At 42.3% G+C, this 19,176-nt stretch overlaps 1 protein-coding gene across 8 annotated transcripts in view; it reads left to right on the top strand.

Annotated features, from left to right (window-relative positions):
• RAPGEF1 (Rap guanine nucleotide exchange factor 1) overlaps window positions 1-19,176 on the top strand; it is an 89,249-nt gene that overhangs the window by 34,462 nt on the left and 35,611 nt on the right. For all 8 annotated transcript variants that reach the window (XM_074845842.1, XM_074845841.1, XM_074845839.1 and 5 more), the window contains 7 exons: window positions 4,436-4,614; window positions 7,786-7,942; window positions 12,991-13,079; window positions 13,460-13,612; window positions 15,018-15,141; window positions 15,923-16,106; window positions 16,691-17,206. In XM_074845842.1, the coding sequence (XP_074701943.1) occupies window positions 4,436-4,614; window positions 7,786-7,942; window positions 12,991-13,079; window positions 13,460-13,612; window positions 15,018-15,141; window positions 15,923-16,106; window positions 16,691-17,206 (1,402 nt within the window). The remainder of the gene's footprint in view (window positions 1-4,435; window positions 4,615-7,785; window positions 7,943-12,990; window positions 13,080-13,459; window positions 13,613-15,017; window positions 15,142-15,922; window positions 16,107-16,690; window positions 17,207-19,176) is intronic.

Below are 19,176 nucleotides of genomic sequence, written 5' to 3'. Positions count from 1 at the left end.
TATAAACTGCGCTGTGTAGTACAACATAAGAGCGACCAAGGCATGTACTTCCCTTTGGAGAGCCTGATGAGACCTCCTTCCATAAGTGTTTAAATATCTCATTATGGAATGTAGTGTATGGCCTGACACATCCTCCCCACATGCACACCCTATGGTTATGCTTACAGCTTCCAAATAACTGCCTGGCTTTGGGGTGTGATCCTTTTAAAAACCCCAAAACCCAGGCGAGCAAATCCTTGAAGTTGGTCCAAAGATGTGCTCAATCTCTGATGACATCAGCAGGGAGAGTCAAACAGATGCGTTCAAGCAGCTGCTGATTGCAGCACACCGTTCCTCAGCCCCAACGTACCTCAAGTCCTCGAAGAGCTGAGGTCACCGCTCCTTCCCAGCACAAACCTATCAAAGTGTTATCTCCTCTGCTGTTGTGACCTGATTATGTAGGCTGGAGACTATCTCTCTAACAATACTGTTGCAGTCAGTTTTCAAGTATAAATCTAAGCCAAAAGTTAAGAACAGTTGAGGTTATTTATGATAATACAAAATCTTTCCCAGTTGTTGTTGAAAGTCTCATCCAATGTTCAGCGCCAGACATGCAAACTCTTTTAATTATCTCTGCTGAGGATTGTTGTAGTGTTATTGAGAGCAGTCAGCAAGATACAGTTATCTTATGCCATGTGATGTGCTTAACACCCAGAGAAGTTGCTGCAGGGCTTCCTAGCCCTCTTCTGCACCATCAGGTGGAAGATGATGAGGCTTTTATTTCCCAGGCTGTATTTTTTACCAGGAAGCTATGGATATGCTTTCTAAGGAGCCAAGCTCCTTCATTGCTGACTGGTACTAAAAAACAAAAGTAAAAAATCTGAGAGTACTCCTTGAAGGCTTTTATTCCAACAATGTTTCACGATGGTATATTGAGAAAATTTAGAGGCCTTCCTTTAAATTTATGTGTGACCACAAATTAAATAAGTGAGAAAATGAAGAGCCCTTTTCAAAATGCTATTCTATAGCAAATATATATCAGCATGTTAATAATAGGCGAAGTGTTTGCTTTTCTTTGTTTCCTCTAAAAAACAATGCAAGAGGCTGATACTGATAAGGCATGCTGAACGTATAAAACCTTTTTTATGTACAGATTGAGATTTTTTTATTGGAAAACGAAACACTTGCGATAATTTTTATTACCATACATGATTATTTAAGCTGGATATATTTTTATACTGTGAAATATTGTTGATTTCTGGTTCATTCCTTATTTTAATAGCTATTGTTCAGCTAATCAGTTATTTGGATGTAGTCAGCTCATTAGCTTCGTGTGGAGGGAGCGGGGAAGAGGGTATGCCTGGATTGTCACCAGGTTCTCTCACTGGAATATAGACATCAGTTGACAAACAGGAGATTTTCTGTCAGAAGACACACTTGATAAACCAAATATCATCCTTTACGCCCTCTTAAGATGCTATTTTTATACTCTTGAAGTAGATAATCACTGTAGAGCAGAAATAGCAATACCAAAAATTAATGTAAAATCACTACATGTAACCTGAAGGTTATGCTCAACCCATGCAGACATCTTCTTCTCCTCTTCCACTTTATAGTATAGGGGGAGTTTTTTTCACAGCCTCCTTTTGTCCCCTGGACCTTGTCTTTGATTCTTATCGTGGGGCATATTGTAGGAACGGTAGTGTCCTTCAACACTATTGCAAAGTCACAATAGGTTTTTCACTGACAAAGTGCAGGGGAAAAAGAGACTGTTCCAGCTTTTGTAATCACATGTATTCTGTGCAGCTTGCTGTAACCCTTTCTGGGTCAGCTGTATCTCATACATGATGCATTTGTAATGATTATTTAAGGGAAAACTTCAAAAATATCTGTATGTGTCAGGCAGGCAGGGGAGTGGAGAGGAGATGCTGTTTTGCCTGAGTGTTAAGTTTATTTCATTTAGTGCCCAGAAGGGAAATGGGTGAATCAAATGGTCCTGCTGCTTTAGCAGCTCCCACACTTGCCGACCCGTGCTCTCACTGGGGTAAGGTAGCTGCTGGGGCAAGTTCACCTCAACTGAGAAATTAAATGAGAGATTAATTCAGGTCATCTCTGCCAACCCAGCGGTGTACCACTGCATGCTTACTTTGGCTTTAGGGACACACTGAAATGTTTGCTGGAAAAACTTAGCATCATTGTCTGGTGAGATGCAGACACTGGTATGTATTAATATCCATCCATCCCACCAGGTTATTACTCCTTTCTCTGGATTTATTGCTGTTGTTCTCAGGCCTCAGTGAGTAAAGCACTGAACGTGAGAAACTTCAGCCTTGTAGCAACAACTGACGTTTATATATCTGAGCTCTGTAGCAGAACCTGCAGTCCTGTGTAGGATGTATAGGTTTGCTTTGCGTGTGTTTGTGTGCCCTTGTATACACACATACGTACCATACCCTTGGACCTCAGAAGGGGATTCATAAAAAAGTGCTCTTAGGGAATGTCACCCAAAGAGCTAGCAGGGAAGTTGCAAAAAAAGGGCTGTGTCCCAAATAGTGTCGGGTGGCTGGATTTGCATGCCTTGATGTGCTCAATAGAAGGATTTGTGTTTCCACTTGTCATTCTCAGCCCTGAACTCTGAGTCAAGCCCATCCCTCCTATGCACCAGGAGAGTGTTTAAGCTATTAAGTTGCAAGCCTTTCTACAGGAAACATTGTTGAATGAAATACATGAAAAGCCAACAGAGCAGGAACTGCAATCCACATGTTTTCACTTCTGTTTGAGAGCTCTGACCACTGGGCCATAGTCATATTCACTCAGGGAATATACGGGCTCTCATCTCTGAAATGTGTGATCATTTCATATGAAGTGCAAAACCTTCATGGGAGGGTCTGAGCCTCTCCATACCCTGGAATAAACTGCAGCGGTGAGGGCATGTGCCTGAAAAATGGGAAATGTCATTTTTGACATCAGTGAGTTGTCAGGATGCTCCCCAGCAAGGGAGTTTTGGGGTGGCTGTAAGCTGTGGAGCAGAATTTGAGGTGCCTGGCAAGCAGTATTGTCAAAAGTGGAAGCAGCAGTGGAGTTTGGGCACTTCCCAGATGAGATGGAAAATGACAGGGTGGTTTGCAGATCTTGGATTGGGTCTTAGACTTCTGAAGTTGGAGCTAGATGGAACTTGGGACTCTAATCTTTTTATGCAACTCACCCCAAATTGCTAACCAGCGCTGCCTATAAATTGTTATTCCTAAAACCTTTTGGGCTGCTGGCCTGATTTTGCAGAAAAGCAGTAGTTTAACGGCTGACAAGAGTATGGGGAGCACACAATGCCCATAGGTCATTAATTCTTGAAGCTGAATTTACTGAGGAGATAATGGATGAAACCTGACTCTGCTAAGCTCTCTGCTCCTTTTCTAGCAGTGTTCAGTAGTTAATTTAAATCTCACTTAGGAACTACTTGTGGCATTAAAAGTCCTCCAGGCATACTTTGGTAAACCTTTTAAAAATATCCCTGTCCAGAATGCCATTAAGATATCATGTATCACTTCTGAATTTCCTCTTCTAGTGTTGGTGGTGGCACGGAAATTGGTGACCACAACTCAGCTTTATTCCAATGAATTGTTCCCTTCTGCAACATTCATTCACAAATGCCAAAACTTAGCTTTCACAGTCTGTCCCCATGGAAAGCGTGTGAGTTGCCTTGTTCCAGCAGCATCGCAAAATTACTTAAATTGGAGACTGATCAGAAAGGAGTTTTTTGTTTGTGAATATAGAGACAAGACTGTAGCCCACTTTCATACAAGTAGACATATTGGAGTCAGCAGAATTACTCAGAATAGAAAGGGTGAACACTACATATGTTGTTGAAACTATCAGGGATGGGTACAAGAATGGAGGCGTCTTGTTTGGATTGTTCTGGAGTTTGGAAGTTTTTCTGATTGTGGTTTGTTTTTCTCTTTTCCTTTGGCTGATCCATTGCATTTAGTGATTGAAAAGACCTTTTGATAGTGAGATGTGCTTGAGGTAAAAGGATTTTGATTGCAGAAGAGGTGCAACTCTATTTAAAACCAGTAGTTGTTGCTTCCTTTCTTGCGTTATCATTACTATCTTCGCTTGGGTTTTTTTTTTTTCTTTCACCTTCCCAGTTGGTGTGTGGGTTTCAAAGCAGTGCCCTTCACGTCATCAGTAGTGTTAATCTTGGCCTCAAACTGATCAAGATTAGTCTTCAGTTTGGAATGCACGTAATTCAGAAAGTTAAAGTGTGGGTGCAATTTTTCACTGACTGTTCTTTTGAAAGAGTAGTAATTCAATTTGGAAGTGTTTGTGGAAGAAGGGGTTTTCTCCAGTTCTCATGGAATGTACCTCATTCAGAGTTGCTGTACTTCAGGTAAGTTAAAGTAACCTTGCCCTTAAAAATCCTGAGGTTTTAACATACCTCTCCTTTTTTCCCTCTCTTTAGAATGTATCATGGCTAGAGGAGAAGGAGAAGGAGGTTGTCAGTGCATTGCGCTACTTTAAGACTATTGTGGACAAAATGGCAATTGATAAGAAAGTGTTAGAGATGCTGCCAGGCTCAGCAAGTAAAGTACTGGAAGCCATCCTACCCTTGGTGCAAACTGATCCACGCATCCAGCAAAGGTAAATTTCCTTTTTGGGTTTTGGGACTGTGACAGACCAGCAGATTCCCAGCTTCTTTCCTTCTTGTGTCTGAAGAATGGCATCACGCAGGAGACAGGAAATGCTGCAGTGGCTAATAAAGTGACTGTTATTTTTACTAATTATGTGATAGTTTTCAAACATAATTTAAAAGCAGATTCCCTGCTGCGAAAAAGCCCGTGCTTTGGAAGGATAAAGCAAATCAGGATGGTTTCAGAGAGGAGGAGGGGCTGATTCTTAGCATAAACTTGGAAATTCATCATTTACTAGTGGGAGATTCTCTGCAGATGCTATACTGTTTCTGCACTCAACAATGGTATCCTAAAAGCTAACAATTCCAATAGCTTTTACCTGAAAAAGAGTTTATCTTCAGAGTAATCCCTTTTTGTGTTCAGTTTATCCACCCTGATATTGGAGAAGTCTGAGCCTGCACTCCTAACTGCTTTTTTTTATTTTACTGGATCAGATACAGAACAGAAGTAAACAGAGGTACTTCAGTAGATTAACCAGTCCAAGTTCGTTCCTGTGCACTCTCAACAGATTATTTGTTTTATGTTTTAACAGATTATATGTATTATGCTTTAACCAGTTAGACAGTGGGTTTGTAGCCAGAAAAGAAGTAGAAATTTGCCAAAGCAAAGCTCCGCATGGATTATAAGAATTTGTGGAGTTCTCAAGCCCTAGAGATATAGCTGCTGTTCATCCCATAGATGCTGGAGCACTGGATTTACACAAAACAAGCAAACATTGTTGAATAATACAGAAAGAGCAAAATTAGGACAGACAGAGAAAAGCACAAAACTAGGCAGAGAAATGCAAGTGTTTGGTTCCTGAAATCCTGCCAGGTTTTGTGCTGTTTCTATTTGTTTTCCCATCAAGTACTCAAAATTTTTGTTTCAGGATGCTTATTTCAGTTCTGGTGCAAGAAGGGTTTATACCGTGGTCAAGGCAGCAGTAAGGTGCCAGATATTTTGCAAACGAGATGCTTAGCTGTGTTTGGCCCTAACGCATAGGCCAGGGTTGTATCTGACAGTACAAAATGAAGGAGGCAGTGGGTGAGCATCAGAGCTGTGGCTGGGACAGGAGAGATCCAATTTAGGTTATATCTGTAGAACCACAGAGAGCAATAGCTGTTAGAATGGGAACATTCATCAGGCTTCTGGATACAGACACAAAAGTTTCTTCAGTTGCTATCAGGTTTCCCACAGCCATTAAATTCCTGACAAGCACCTGCTTTCACTTAATAAAAGAAAGAATGAACTTTCCCCTTACACCAGGAGAACATGTAAAATGTCAGCAAATATTTTTAGGATAGAACATGTCATCTTTATAGTTGCTTGCTTTGATTTGTGTATCCACTGGGTGTTCACTGGGTGATCTTTCCTTCCAATAATATATTTGGAAATAAATATCAACTAAGTGGTCTTCAGCAGCAGCAGTATTTCAGACAGTTCTATCCTTCAAATTCCTTATACCCTCTCTCTTAGAGGTGAACTAATGCAACCTTGACAGTTGGATATCCTTATTTAGGGTATAGAAGCAGAATTTTCTTAGTCTGTAGTCAATGGAATCCTCTGCATAGAGAGAAGTCTCTCTTTCTGGAAATGGTATGTATTACAGCACAGATTCCATATGTATATTCTGCCTTGTTTAGCCTCACATTAAAAAAGGGGATCTGGCATTCTCAAAAAGCCACGTTCTTTCATGCCTACCTATGCACTTTATTTCTTTTTGAGTAGTGGCAGGACCCAAAGGGGTGATTTTGATAACAATTTCCCCTCAAGAAAAGTGAGCAAGACTTGTGTCAGAGTGGAAGAAAGCCCTACAATTATTGTTGGACTTCTTTTTGCTTTAGGGGAAGCATTTGCATCAAGGAAAAAAGTAATTAAATCTAGCACAAAATGGGCTTTCAATTACCGCCTCCTTAGAAGGAAGCAGACTGAAGATTAATGGCAGAGAAATCAAAGCCTTAGAAAGAGATGGGGGAGGGCCCTGTTTAGGAAATATCTCCTACCAAGCTAATTTCATTTGAAATTGGAACAAATGGCAAGCAGCATGCTTTAAAGAAAAAAAATCAACTAAACAAAAAAGTACTTGCTGTTGTTTGTATCCCCCTGGTTGTAAGTTGACAACAGTTCTTTCCCCAGTTCTGCAAACTTCATTCACCTAAATAATGTCATTGAAGCTTGTGGGCTTGATTCTCTTCTCACAGATAATGAAATTACTGGAGTTAAGCCAGTGTAAAATGGGTACCAGAGAAATGGGAAGATTTGGAACACTTGTATCAGTAATGATTGCAAGATTACACCTTCTCTTATCTGTTTATGGTTTTGATGCAGTTTGAAATTGATTTAACTTTACAAAGAATTGTTGAAGCATTGCCATCAGCACTACTATTAACACACCCTGTTTAGTAATGAAGTAAGTGTTTTCAGAATGGCCAGGAAAATGCCTGTGAGCACTGTTGTTACAGTTAACTTTTATTTAGATTTGTCATCCTTCCAAAATTCTTTTTTTTTTTTTTTGCCCTTCAGAACAATAGCTTCAATTCTGTTTCTCATTAAAAACAAAACAAAGCAACACCCTTCCTCTTCCAAACCTGAAATTCATTCAGTTCTATTTCTGTAAAGAAGGAGGTTTTAATTACATGTTTTCAGGCATTATAAACAGTGAGGAAATGATTTGTAAAGGAATGAATACAGTCAGCTCTCAATTATCCAAGACATTTTTGGGGAGAGTTAATAAGGAAGAAGGAAATCATAGATAATACTGAAATAATATAACTTAGACATAACTACAGGACTTAAATATTTACCTTTGAAGTTAAGGCATAGGATGGAGCTGTAAATTAAAATGGAAAGCATGTTCTTTTTAGCATAGCTGTGTTAACCTGCAGCCCAGATAATTCATTCTATTAACTGAGAATGAACTGTTGATTGCACTGTCATCCCCTTTGGTGCTGGGAACTGGAGAGCTACTGCAGCAGAGGAGAAACCCAGGCACAAATTCCGAATGTCAGAGAGAAAAGGAGAACAATCACATTTTTAACAGTGTAAAATGCACTTTAAATCAAGCACTCTCTTACCATTTGATAGTATCTCCATAATTTCATTTTGTTCTTTTTTCTCAACTATTTCCTCCCCTGTCGTCCAGCTCTGCCATCTCGTCCTGCTATAGCCGTGTGTACCAGAGTCTGGCCAATCTAATTCGCTGGTCTGATCAAGTGATGCTGGAAGGTGTGAACTCAGAAGACAAGGAGATGGTGACAACAGTGAAGGGTGTCATAAAAGCTGTTCTGGATGGAGTCAAGGTACATGAGACAAAGATTGTAAATTATATAATATAAAGTATATAATAATGTATTTTAGAAAAGATCTAGTTGAAAGAGGTTTTTAAGTGCAGGTAAAATGTAAAGATCCTATCCTTGCCTTCAGTAAACTAGCTCTTAAATCAACTGCTCCGTAAGTGAAAGGATCCTGCTTGGAGTGCTGGTTAAGGACTAGCACAAACAGTTGGGCTATTGGTGTGCACTTCTGAAATGCTCGCCCTGGCATTTGGGTGAATTGGAAGAAGCAATAAATCTTTATTGAGCATTGTATTAAATTTTCAGCAAGTCATTCCCAGTCTCCCAGTCTCCCGTGCAGATTAGAAGACAAGACTTTGCCTATTTTCTGTCTAGGGCAAGTAGAATGGAAATGCTTCCTGTCAATGCCCACAGAGAATTAAAGACTCTAGCTCCATCTTTTAACATAAATTTCAAGGGATTCGTCAGTGATACATCACTGCTTTCAGCAGTTGGATTAGGGTGTGGAACAGGTGATGAGCTAAGCTCAGTTTTCTGGAGATTAATTTTACATAACTAATGGAAGCGTTTAACAGAAACCTTTGTATCCTTTGTGAGACCTGCTTATAGCATTCCTTCCCTGCCCCACCCTGGGGAAAGCTGTTGGCTTTCCTTCTACCTCCTGGTAAGCTTTTGGTACCCATTATTTCTGTTTCCCAGGCTTGTCTCTGGGCTGATGGCCACAGAGACTGTTCATTCAGCTGTCCTAGCACCACAGTTAAGTTTGCTTGACCTGGGCTCGGGGCAGCAGCAGAGAGACTGTCATATCTCCTGGGAATCTTATTTTGCAAACTGTAGAGAAAGTTAAGCCTCTTTCAACAGCAGGGCTGAATCTGAAAGGGGAATGTTTAGATCAAGTACAGAAGGAAAGCTGGCGTAATGTTTTAAGAACTGCAGCAGGTGTTTCACCTGGATTAGTGTATCAGGAACAGGCCTCTTTCACTCAAACCCAGCTTAGTTTTTATTAACTGGAGCTGAATGCAAAAATGAAGTGGATCTCCCAAGTTTTGACTATCGTGTTTTCAGGAGTCTTGGTGTGGTGTTTGCATGCTCTGAATATCTCTTTAATGTTACTCAGACACAAATACTAAAATCTACTATTACTTATTGAGCCTTTTAAACAAATACCTTTGAAACAAAACATTCCCATCACCTAAAGAAGACAGATTTTCCAGGATTATTTTACACAATATGCCCTTTAACTTTAAGCTCCAGATTTGAAAAGTAAAGCTGGTCTTAAATTTGCACAGCAGGATAGAGAAAAAGAGCTTAGCCTGAAGTCTCAGCTGCTGTTAGTGTTGGAATGTAGCAGCAATTTGCAGTACGTGAAAAACTGCGCTGTGGTATCTGAACTGTAATACCCCAGCAAATAGCGAGACAGTTCGCTCTCTTATCACTTAATGAATCTGCACAATCCCGTGGAGAGCCGTGTTATCACCAGATCCAGGATAGAGTTGTGTGGTCTCGTTGCATGAGACTTGGACGCTCGCTGCCCTTTCACTTCGAGCAATATTTAAACCCCCGTTACCTGTTGCCTTCCAGCCACAGTAGCGTGCCCGTGCGATGGGTGGAAGGGCTCGGCTGCCTGCTCTGCCCGCGCTGCGAGCCAGCCTAGGCTGGAAGCGATGCAGGCGTGTCTATACAGTGCTAAGCCTGAACTGTTAAGCCCTGCTGAGTGGCATGGCTATATCAGTCTCTACTTTGTTGTTAGATTAGAAGTTATTTTGGCCTTCCAGTTGGAGCTGGCTTATGTCTGGTCAGCTTGGAGCATGGTCAGAGCAGATGTGTGGCTGTCTGGGTAGATGTGAATGTGTCTGCCCATCAACAGGTCAGCATTTGGAAGCGGCGTGCACTCATCTCCTACTGCATAGTGAGGCACAAGGTTTATTTTAGAAGGGCCAAGCCAGCCTTCAGATCTGGAAGCAGAACTGAGAAGCGGGACACTTCTCTGCTGTGGAGAGCCTTTTTTGTTTTTCTGGCAGATCACACAAGATCCACTTCCACATTTCAGTGCTTACTTCCCCCTTTATTTTCAGAATTGAGCGTAAGGGACTTGCTTGTTCACTGGTGTCACTTGCTGTTTTGATCTCAGGTTTTAGTGCCTTGCTAGGCATGTATAAAAAGAGAAGAAAATTCCTTGTTTTGATTACGTAACTTCTTAAAAATCCATCTCATTTTGGAATTTCCAGCTTGCTGAAGTAGCATAAGTTTGTAGAGAGGCATTAATTATCTCTAATTACTGCTTCAGGAATCTTTTTACTTGCTGATAAGGAATAGCATAATGTGCATCTGGCTCGGTTGCATGCTGATTACTTCTGTGTGTACACTAAAGATCTTGGCTTGATCTTCAAACGCTAGTTCTCATTTTGGAGTTAGTAGACAGGAGAAAAAGTCAGAGTCCAGGGAATGTGGTGGTATTTGTCAAAGTTTAGAGGAAAAAGTGATCCTCTCAAGTACTGGCAATCATACATTGGTGTCTCTGGTAGGAGGTGTTTTGGGTTTTTTTTTTCCCATCCACGATGGTTTGAATCATTCTAAAGATACTCTTGAGCTAAATTTGATTGTTTTTCTCCCCTGTTGTAACCTACACTCCCATATGGTGAACGAGCAGGTGTTCATTACGACTGGCAACATAGGAAAACTGAGCACTTTAGCCCCAAGTGTCACCGGCTCGTCAGCTCCGCTGTGGCACAGCTGCCACCACTGTGGTCTGCAGCACTGGCCTTGGTTTGGTTTAAGGTGTTAAACGTGGTGAAGAAAGGTGAGGAAAAGGAGATGTTACATTTTCCCTTCCATAGCCCTTTCAGTGAGATGTTTAAGGAGTATTTTGGCTTTTGGTTCGAGTGCCCATATATTTTATTTCCCTTATTATGCTCTTACACATTGTGTGGAGTCACTGTTCTTGCTGGCAAGTACCCGACAGCCCCGCAGGGTCCGACACTGAGTCCGTTAAAGTGAATGACTCTCCAGAAACATTTTCAGCAGTGGAAGTTGGTGCAGAGGGCAGGAAGGTGGCAATCTGTTGTGTCGACACTCACTCCTGACGGTGACTTGGAGCGTGGTGCTAGCTGCAGCCAGAAGAGTCAAATGGTGTCACTGTGTAATTTCCAAATTGTCCAATTTACAGAAAAGCCTTGTTTGGGGTTTGTAGGCTCCTAGGTCCTATGGTTGTTTTTCCTAGTGATGTTCTATAAACTTTATAGGGGAATTTCTAAAGTCTAAAAGAAATAGCAAGTTCTTAATTAAAGATTGTTCATCCTGAAAGAGAAGATGAACAGAGAAAAGTACGTTTTAAAAAAATAGTTTCTGTTGAGTAACTGGAGACACTCGGCAGAGAAGTCTGAAGTTAGTTCAGTGTCTGTGTTACCACTGTAGTTCTGTGATTGAAGGGCCTTGATTATTTTACTTTTCTAAATACTGTGTAACGTACGTTACCACAGTGGAGCTGATAGATTGTCAAAAGCCCTGTTGGTCTTTTGACCCTTGTTGCGGAGTATTTCCCCTCTGGGGGACACAGCCCTCTTTGGAGGTGGGAGCTGGCCAGGCTGGTCTGCGGTGGTCAGCTTGGTGCTGTGCTTTTTCTCATCAGGGCACATCTCAGAACACATTGTTCCTCACCAGCGCTCTTGCCTATCTGTCTCAGACAGGAACATCTTCACAGCATTAGCCCGCATGGACATCTGTTTGTGCTCTCTTCCTTCCCCACGTGTGGGATTTTCCAGGACAGCTTCGGGAAAGCTGAGTGTTTTGTCATGGTTTTGGTTGACATGGTGTACGTTATTTTTGAGCACAAGCTCACCAAGAACAGAAGTAGAACATCGAAATCAAAATCAGCTGTGGTGGACACTTGGACTGTGTTTGCCATCCTTTGCACATCCAGTGCAGTACTTTATTCCTCTTGTTGTGCGCGTGTTGACCCATGGCAGTTCAACTTTAAACAGAGCCTTATATAAAAATACAAGAACGAGAATATTTCCCTTCCTTGGAAGGATGATGACGACAACATTCCAGTTGCAGTTATTGCATTGAGAGAGCAGTGACAGTTGTTTCCAAGCTCAACAGACATGGACGTGAAGATGATACTGGAATGATGACACTAATTCAGGCTGCTTTAAAAAAAAAAAAAAAATTTATCCCATATGGTTTCCTTTGCATAATATGCTGGGAAGCAAATACTGTCAGGAAGCACAGCCAGTTTTCCAGCCTGCCTGTAAGAGGGCATGTATTTATATCTGTGAGCAGTAGATCTATTTGTTGGCCTCAGACATCCATAAAACGTTCTCTCCCATCTTTCTGGCGTGAATGATTGTTGTTTTGACTGCTGGCAGACTTGTAGTTCAGGATTATCATGCCCTTATCTCTTTATCCAGAACCTTATCTGCCTATAACAGATACACTACAGTAGTTCCTTGAATGATTAAGACTTCTATTGCTAGCATGTTAAAAGATGGCTTCAGGGGAAGCAGGCCTTTTAATAAAGGTGTTCGCTATTTAATTTGTTGTTGGGCATCTTACAGAGAACTTGCTTTTTGAAACAAATACTTATTTATAAAATACAAAAAAAATTTCATGTTTTTACTGGCTAGGTGAAGTACCCCACAGTGTAAGACTTTTCTGTACTTACGTTTATGTATGTAAAGTTAATTTGCTATTATCTAGGGTGTTGTGGGGACTGGAACACATCTGTGACAGTAGAGGAAAGAGGAAGCACAGCAAAAAGACACATACATGAGTTTGTGCAGAATCCCCATAGGGCCAGGCTTTATGAACTTAACTCAGCTATGGCTAAACTACTGCTGGGTGCACGCTGCTCCTTAGAAGCAGTGCTGCATCGTTTGTATGGCTCTGTACCAGACGTACACCCAGCTCAGCGCTCTCTGTGTCCATGCCAGCATTAATCCATAACCTGGGTAACCCAGAGTTTACTGCAGTAGCACCCCTTTCTGTCCTAGGATGTTTGAATGCAGCATTCAACAAATAATGATTATTCTTTTTTTCTTCTCTCCATCCATCAGGAGCTGGTCAGACTCACTATTGAAAAGCAGGAGCATCCCTCTCCCACAAGCCCAGTTAAACCCAGTTTACCAGCATGTAAATCTGACAGGTGAGTCACTGACGAGGATTTCTCCTGTGTGCAGGACTAATACAGAAGGGATAATTTCCAGCTACTGACAGTTGAATTAAAGGATTCAGTTATTCTTCACAGAGGGTAGCATAGTGTTATGTTGCTTCATCCATTACAGTGGGACCACTTAAAGAGAATATGCTATGATAGGGAAGATACCAAAATCTGGCAATGAAACACCACTTGGCCATGACACGTGCACATTGTATTCTGCATACACATGGAATTCCACCTGCAGATGCAAATTCTGCCTTCTGCTGTAGGTGTCTCTCATATGATTTAAAATATGTATTAATCTGTCAGCATGCTGCATTCCAACAGTGTTTTATGATTTACAATCTGTGTTTTGCTTGTTGCAGCCCATCGGAACTTCCCCTTACAGACCGAGAAATGGAGATCCTCAACAAAACAACTAATCTGACTCAATCCAACGAGCTACTGACTGACTCCATGGATGAAGAAGTTGCACCTCCTAAACCCCCTTTGCCTAGCATTCGTGTGGCAGAAAACAGGTACTACTGGCCAACTAGCTGACTGAAGAATACCGGTGGCTCTTACCAGCTTCTTGTTTTCTAAACAATCTTACAAAATATGCATAAAAGAGGTCATGAGGAGGGTTAGTGATGCCTCTTCATTTCCTGTCCTCCAGAGTAATTCCTCCCTGCTCCTGGACTCTGTTTATGACTTTGTATTCTCTATGTCTTGTTTTGAGCAATACCCTTCATTATCTGTGTTTTCCTTTCCTTCTTTTGATGTGAGGATGGTGCCATGCCCTGAGATCCATGCATGAGAGGCATCACATAAATGTGCAAGAACCTTTTTTAAAACTTTGTGAGTACCTCACTGTACAACAGTGTCTTGTGCTGTTGTATCCGATGGGAAATGTTCTGTTAGCCTCAGCTGGCAGTTATCAATCTGTCCTGCAGATCCAGGCTGTTCTGCATTGCTTATCAGCTTAAGAGTGAAAGGAGCCAATAGCTTTTGCCTGGTTGTTCTTACCCTGTTCTATGAGTAACCACATGAAAGTTTCTATGTTCTATTTTGAGAAGGAGGAGAAAACCCCCAGTTTGCAGGTTTTTGGTCTGTGTGTAGGATGTTTTTCTTCTCTAGTACTGGTGCTAATGGATGGTGTGAAAAATACATGTCGTGTGCTAATTTGAAAATGTGCCATCAATGGCTGTGGCTGGCAAAAAGAATCACATTTCTATGTATTTTATGAATTCTCATGGGTTATATAAAAATTTCCTGGTACGTTCCAGGAACAGAATATGTGTGCTCTTGGGAACCTCGCAGGCTTGACGGTTACCAGAATTGTGTCATTAGAAGCAAAAACTAGAAGTACGGTGTTTAAAATCTCACTAGTTACTGCTAATGTGCTTAATGCCAAAACATGGGCCCTCACAGTATACGTGGTGAGAGCAACACTGACCATCTTGTTCCCTGAAGTTCACCAGGAAAGTAAAAGGCCAGAAAAAGAATTTTCCTGTCCTGTAAATTTTCAAAACTTTGAACATTTTCAAAGCTGGAAGGTTTGAGGAGGAGGGACTTCTGTGAATGGAAACAATATTTGGGTCAACCAAAACATTTAATTTGGATTTTTGCCACTTTTATTAAGAAATAATTACCATGCTAATTATCTCTATTAAAAATAATTTTTAAAACAGCAATTGTTTTTGTTTGAGCCTTTTCCAGCCTTAAAAATAAATCACTGAACAGGACCTTACCTGTGAGAGTATTCTTAAATTAATATTTAAGTGGATACACTTTGCTAAATAGCTCCTGGCCAGCTTTGGACAAAAACCTGTGAGCTTTGAGCTTGGCAAGTCAAAGGCTTTCTGGAAAACAAGCTCATGAAGCCTCTAAAAGTCTTTTTGCTGGAAGAGTAATGGAAGCATCAATGCCTGTTGTGTCTTGCAGCCCTCCACCAGCATTGCCCCCTAAGAAACGGCAGTCAGCACCTTCCCCAACCAGAGTGGCAGTTGTGGCCCCCATGAGTCGAGCCACCAGTGGGTCCAGTTTACCTGTTGGAATCAACAGACAGGTAATGGCATAACCCCTTTGTGAAAGCCAAGGGAAACGTGCTGTGAACTGTAGCAGAAGCCGGGAGAAATGCCATGACCTGCAGCCGCACAGTTCCCTGCACGCCGCTGCTTGTCCCAAACAGCCCTGTATGGGAGAGCTCTGGAGCCGGACTTTCAGTGGCAGGAACATCAGTATCATAAATAATGTGAACAGCTTCTTTTTTTTTTTTTTTTACATTGTTGGATTTAATTAACAAATTGCTACAAACTTTGTTGCCTTGAGGTGTGGCAGAGTGTGATGATGTGAGCTGTTGAGTGCTGCCGTGTCGATCAGATCAGGGTATAGCACGACTGGCTGAGCTTGCCGAGGTCTCACCAAGGTCTACAGGCCAAGGGAGTGTGTGGCACATTGAGATCAGAAGTCTGTCTTCATCCAGTCACAATTTAAAACACCTTTTAACCCAAGCAGTAGTTCGAGCAACTGCTCTGACCACTGCTGGTGCTTTGGGGAAATTTGTAAATTTTCTGGTAGAAAAATGGACAACTTGGGACTGTGTATGTTAGTCATATTCCATCGTTTGTGCTAGTCTGGGGTTTATGAGGTTGTAAATGGCTGGGTTTGCTTTACACATTGCTGTGGTCCTGATGAGCTTGTCTGACTAGAGAGGGCTAGCAGCACTGATCCTCTCCCCTCCTGGTTTACTTAACGCAGCTGTGAGGTGTTTGCTCCTCGAGCTGCATCTTGCTAGCAAGCTGCCAAGAATGACAGTGGTTTGATTTGATTTTTTTTTTTTGCTTAAGGATTTTGATGTTGACTGCTATGCCCAGCGAAGGTTGTCTGGTGGAAGCCACTCCTATGGGGGGGAATCTCCGCGCCTCTCGCCATGCAGTAGCATCGGCAAACTCAGCAAGTCTGACGAGCAACTCTCCTCTCTGGATCGTGACAGTGGTCAGTGCTCCCGCAACACAAGCTGTGAAACGTTAGGTAAGTGGGAGGCTGGCCAGGGCTGCTGGAGGAGCCCCCTTCACTCTCGTTTGGGAGCTGTCATAGCTGTGATGCAGAAATAAATGGATTGCGCTTGCAACTGTCATCTTGTAGTTGCTGCAGGCGGTTCTGTGCACCATTATATTCTGTCGGATAGGAAAAAGCCCAAGGGAATGTGTTTCTCTAGCTATAGATGATTGTGTTCAAACTCAATTCAGCTCTCAAGTGGAATGTTTTGTTGATTTCTGCCTTGTCTGCAGAAATGGCAGTCCTGGTAGACTAAAGGGATGTTGTTTCTACATACTAGGAAAGAAAATAAAAAGATAAATATGAAACATAAATAATATCTGCAGTGATCTACCTACTGAATACTTGTTTGCTAGTGTAAAGAAATAATGATAAGAGTTTCATTAAGGCTGGACATTGCAGAAGGTGTAGCAAAATGGTCCCTGCTGCAAGGAAGTACCACTGATTAAATAAACTGATTAATTAGCTGATGGAATGGGAGGGGCAGGACTGAGAAGGGCTAAACAGTAAAAGAGAGAAGTTAATGCATCATTCTCCCGTCCCCTCTGTTTAACCAGATCAATCAGATCACTATGATCCGGACTATGAATTCCTGCAGCAGGACCTCTCCAATGCTGATCAGATACCTCAGCAGGTGCCAGGTATCCTCAGCCCATTGCCAGAATCCTTGGGTGAGTCTGGCTCCCCTTTCCATGGACATGCTTTCCAGCTCCCGCAGGGCAGCTCTCCTCCACTGGAATTCTGCAGCCTCTCGGGAGCAGCACAGCCAACAGAGACTCCTCCAGCTTTACCAGAAAAGAAGAGGAGGAGTGCAGCCTCTCAGACTTCAGATAACTCCAGCTGCAGGGTGTCCTATGAGAGGCACCCTTCCCAATACGATAACATCTCGGAGGATGACTTGCAGAATGCAGCATCTGTCCCATCAGTACCCTTCACGCCCTTTGCTGCTGTTTTGCCTTTCCAGCAAGGAAACTCTTCAGCACCAGTTGAATTCATTGCTGACTTTGCCGCTCCAGATTCTAACAGTGACCCAGAAAAGCCACCACCTCTGCCAGAGAAGAAAAACAAACACAGTAAGCAAGTTCTTGTGTTTGGGTTTTACTTTTACCTTTCGCTTTCCTTGCAGTTGTCGTGCTTCTGATGGCCACTAAGTAACGGTGACCCAAAGTAATGCCTTTGCTTATGTGAGGCTGAGTGTCAAAATCGGTGAGTCAGTGTCAAAGGCATGAGGGGAAGTGTCAGTCCTTTGGCGGGCAGGAACGATCCAGGCCCAGAGGAGCTGGCATCATGCAGCATCTTCATTACTACAGTGAGACCATTTTACTTCTCCTGTTCACCTGAGTGCGAATCTTTGAGGCACTCTGCCTTGCAGATCTTCCTGGTTTACCCTCCTTTTTTATGTCCGTTCCTTCCCCCCTGCCCCCATTTTATGTGTTTTCCCACTGCAGAAAGGAACTGGGTACTCTCCAAGAGCTCAGAGAAAGGGCTGCTTTTCTGTCCAAAACCGAGCATTGCCAGAGCAGTTATTTGGCAATGGGAACAGAGTCACCCACATAGCTGTGCAAGACAACACTATTAACCTAGTGTCCAGTACTGCTGTTTTGCTACGGGATCTCATTTCCTTTGCATGCCGAAGAATTTCCTACATCGTTAAAATGAGCAGCCTCTAAACGTGAAGGCTCTCCATCCCCAGCCAGACTCCTGGCACTCCAGTACTGACTGCAACTCAAGCTCATGACCTTATTCTGATTTCCTTAATGTTCATGGCTGAAAACATGTGAAAACTCTTGCCAAAAAAGCAGCCATACTGATCTGCCAAGGAAGGCTGTGGGCTGCGTAGTGAGATCCAGCAGATGTTAGTTTACTAGTCACTGGCTTGCTTTGCAGTTGTACGTTGCGTGAGGAGGCAGCATATACAAGATCTGGATCAAAAGTGTAACGCTGTATGGCTGACAGCCCAAGTGAAGAGCTGATTTGAAAGTGCTGAGTTGGCTGCCTGGCTCATTTCTACAGTTTATAGTCTTTTCACTGAGAACAAGGTGGAAGTGAGATAGGTGTGTTGTGCGGCAGGGTCAGTATTCTGTCCATTCCTATGGCAGTGTCCTGTGCCAGTCACTTTTTTTAAAATAATGCACTGACTGAATGCATTTCCATATCCCTAAGTGACCAGTCCACATTTGTAACCCTCTGGGATTTTACTCAGAACCCACCTGAAAGTGAGGGTGGTCTTGTAGTTCAGTGTCCCCATACGCAGGAAATCACTTGTCCCTCTCTGGTAAGCAAGCAGTTAAAAGATATTGAAAGCAGCTAAAAAGGAGCTGAGATGTTTGTTTATAGACAACAGAAAGGAAATAAATGCTGGCACAGGGCATAGCCAAGGTTGTTTGTTATGGCTTGTGCTGTTCAAAATACTCGCCTGCAGTACCAGCTGCAAGGGGATGTGATACAGAGCCTCCTTTACTGTAGGCTGGGTCCTTGGGGGCTCTGCATGTTAATAGCGAGGGCTGGGTCCAGGTGGTTTTACACCATGCAGGCTGGGGTGGATGCAGGGAAATGCACCACGTACACGTAGGCAACTTTAGTAGGGGGAGACGCCTGCGTGAATCTTGGGTAGGAGGCGATTTGACAGTTGAAAGAGAGACCTGGGCTGTTTGCTTTTCTCTTTAAGCCCCGTGTCTTTGTTTTCTGTTATCATATGAGATGTCAAGGAGTTACTTAAAAACAATTTTAAAAGCTATCTTCTGCATTATTGCCCGTGCACAATTTTAACCTCAGTACCAAGGCCTTGTATGTGAATGTTCTTTGATGTTAGAATAGAGTTAATTGTCATCTGTCATCTGGCACTATCAGAAGCTCTTGGAGTATTGATCAGATTGCATTGTTAGGAAAGGTAGAAGCTGTTACCTCATGTGTTGTCAGCTCTGATGGTTTGATAAAGCATGCTTGCTGCAAAGCTTGTAGTAGTAGTTGGGCTGATACCTGACTGCTGTGAATTTTTTAATTGCATTCATGTGACGCTGAGAACTTATTTTAGATTGTCTTT

This window comes from Strix aluco, chromosome 20 (genome assembly GCF_031877795.1).
Source record: "Strix aluco isolate bStrAlu1 chromosome 20, bStrAlu1.hap1, whole genome shotgun sequence".
Lineage (NCBI taxonomy): Eukaryota > Metazoa > Chordata > Aves > Strigiformes > Strigidae > Strix > Strix aluco.
This window is presented reverse-complemented; position numbering and strand designations above follow the sequence as displayed.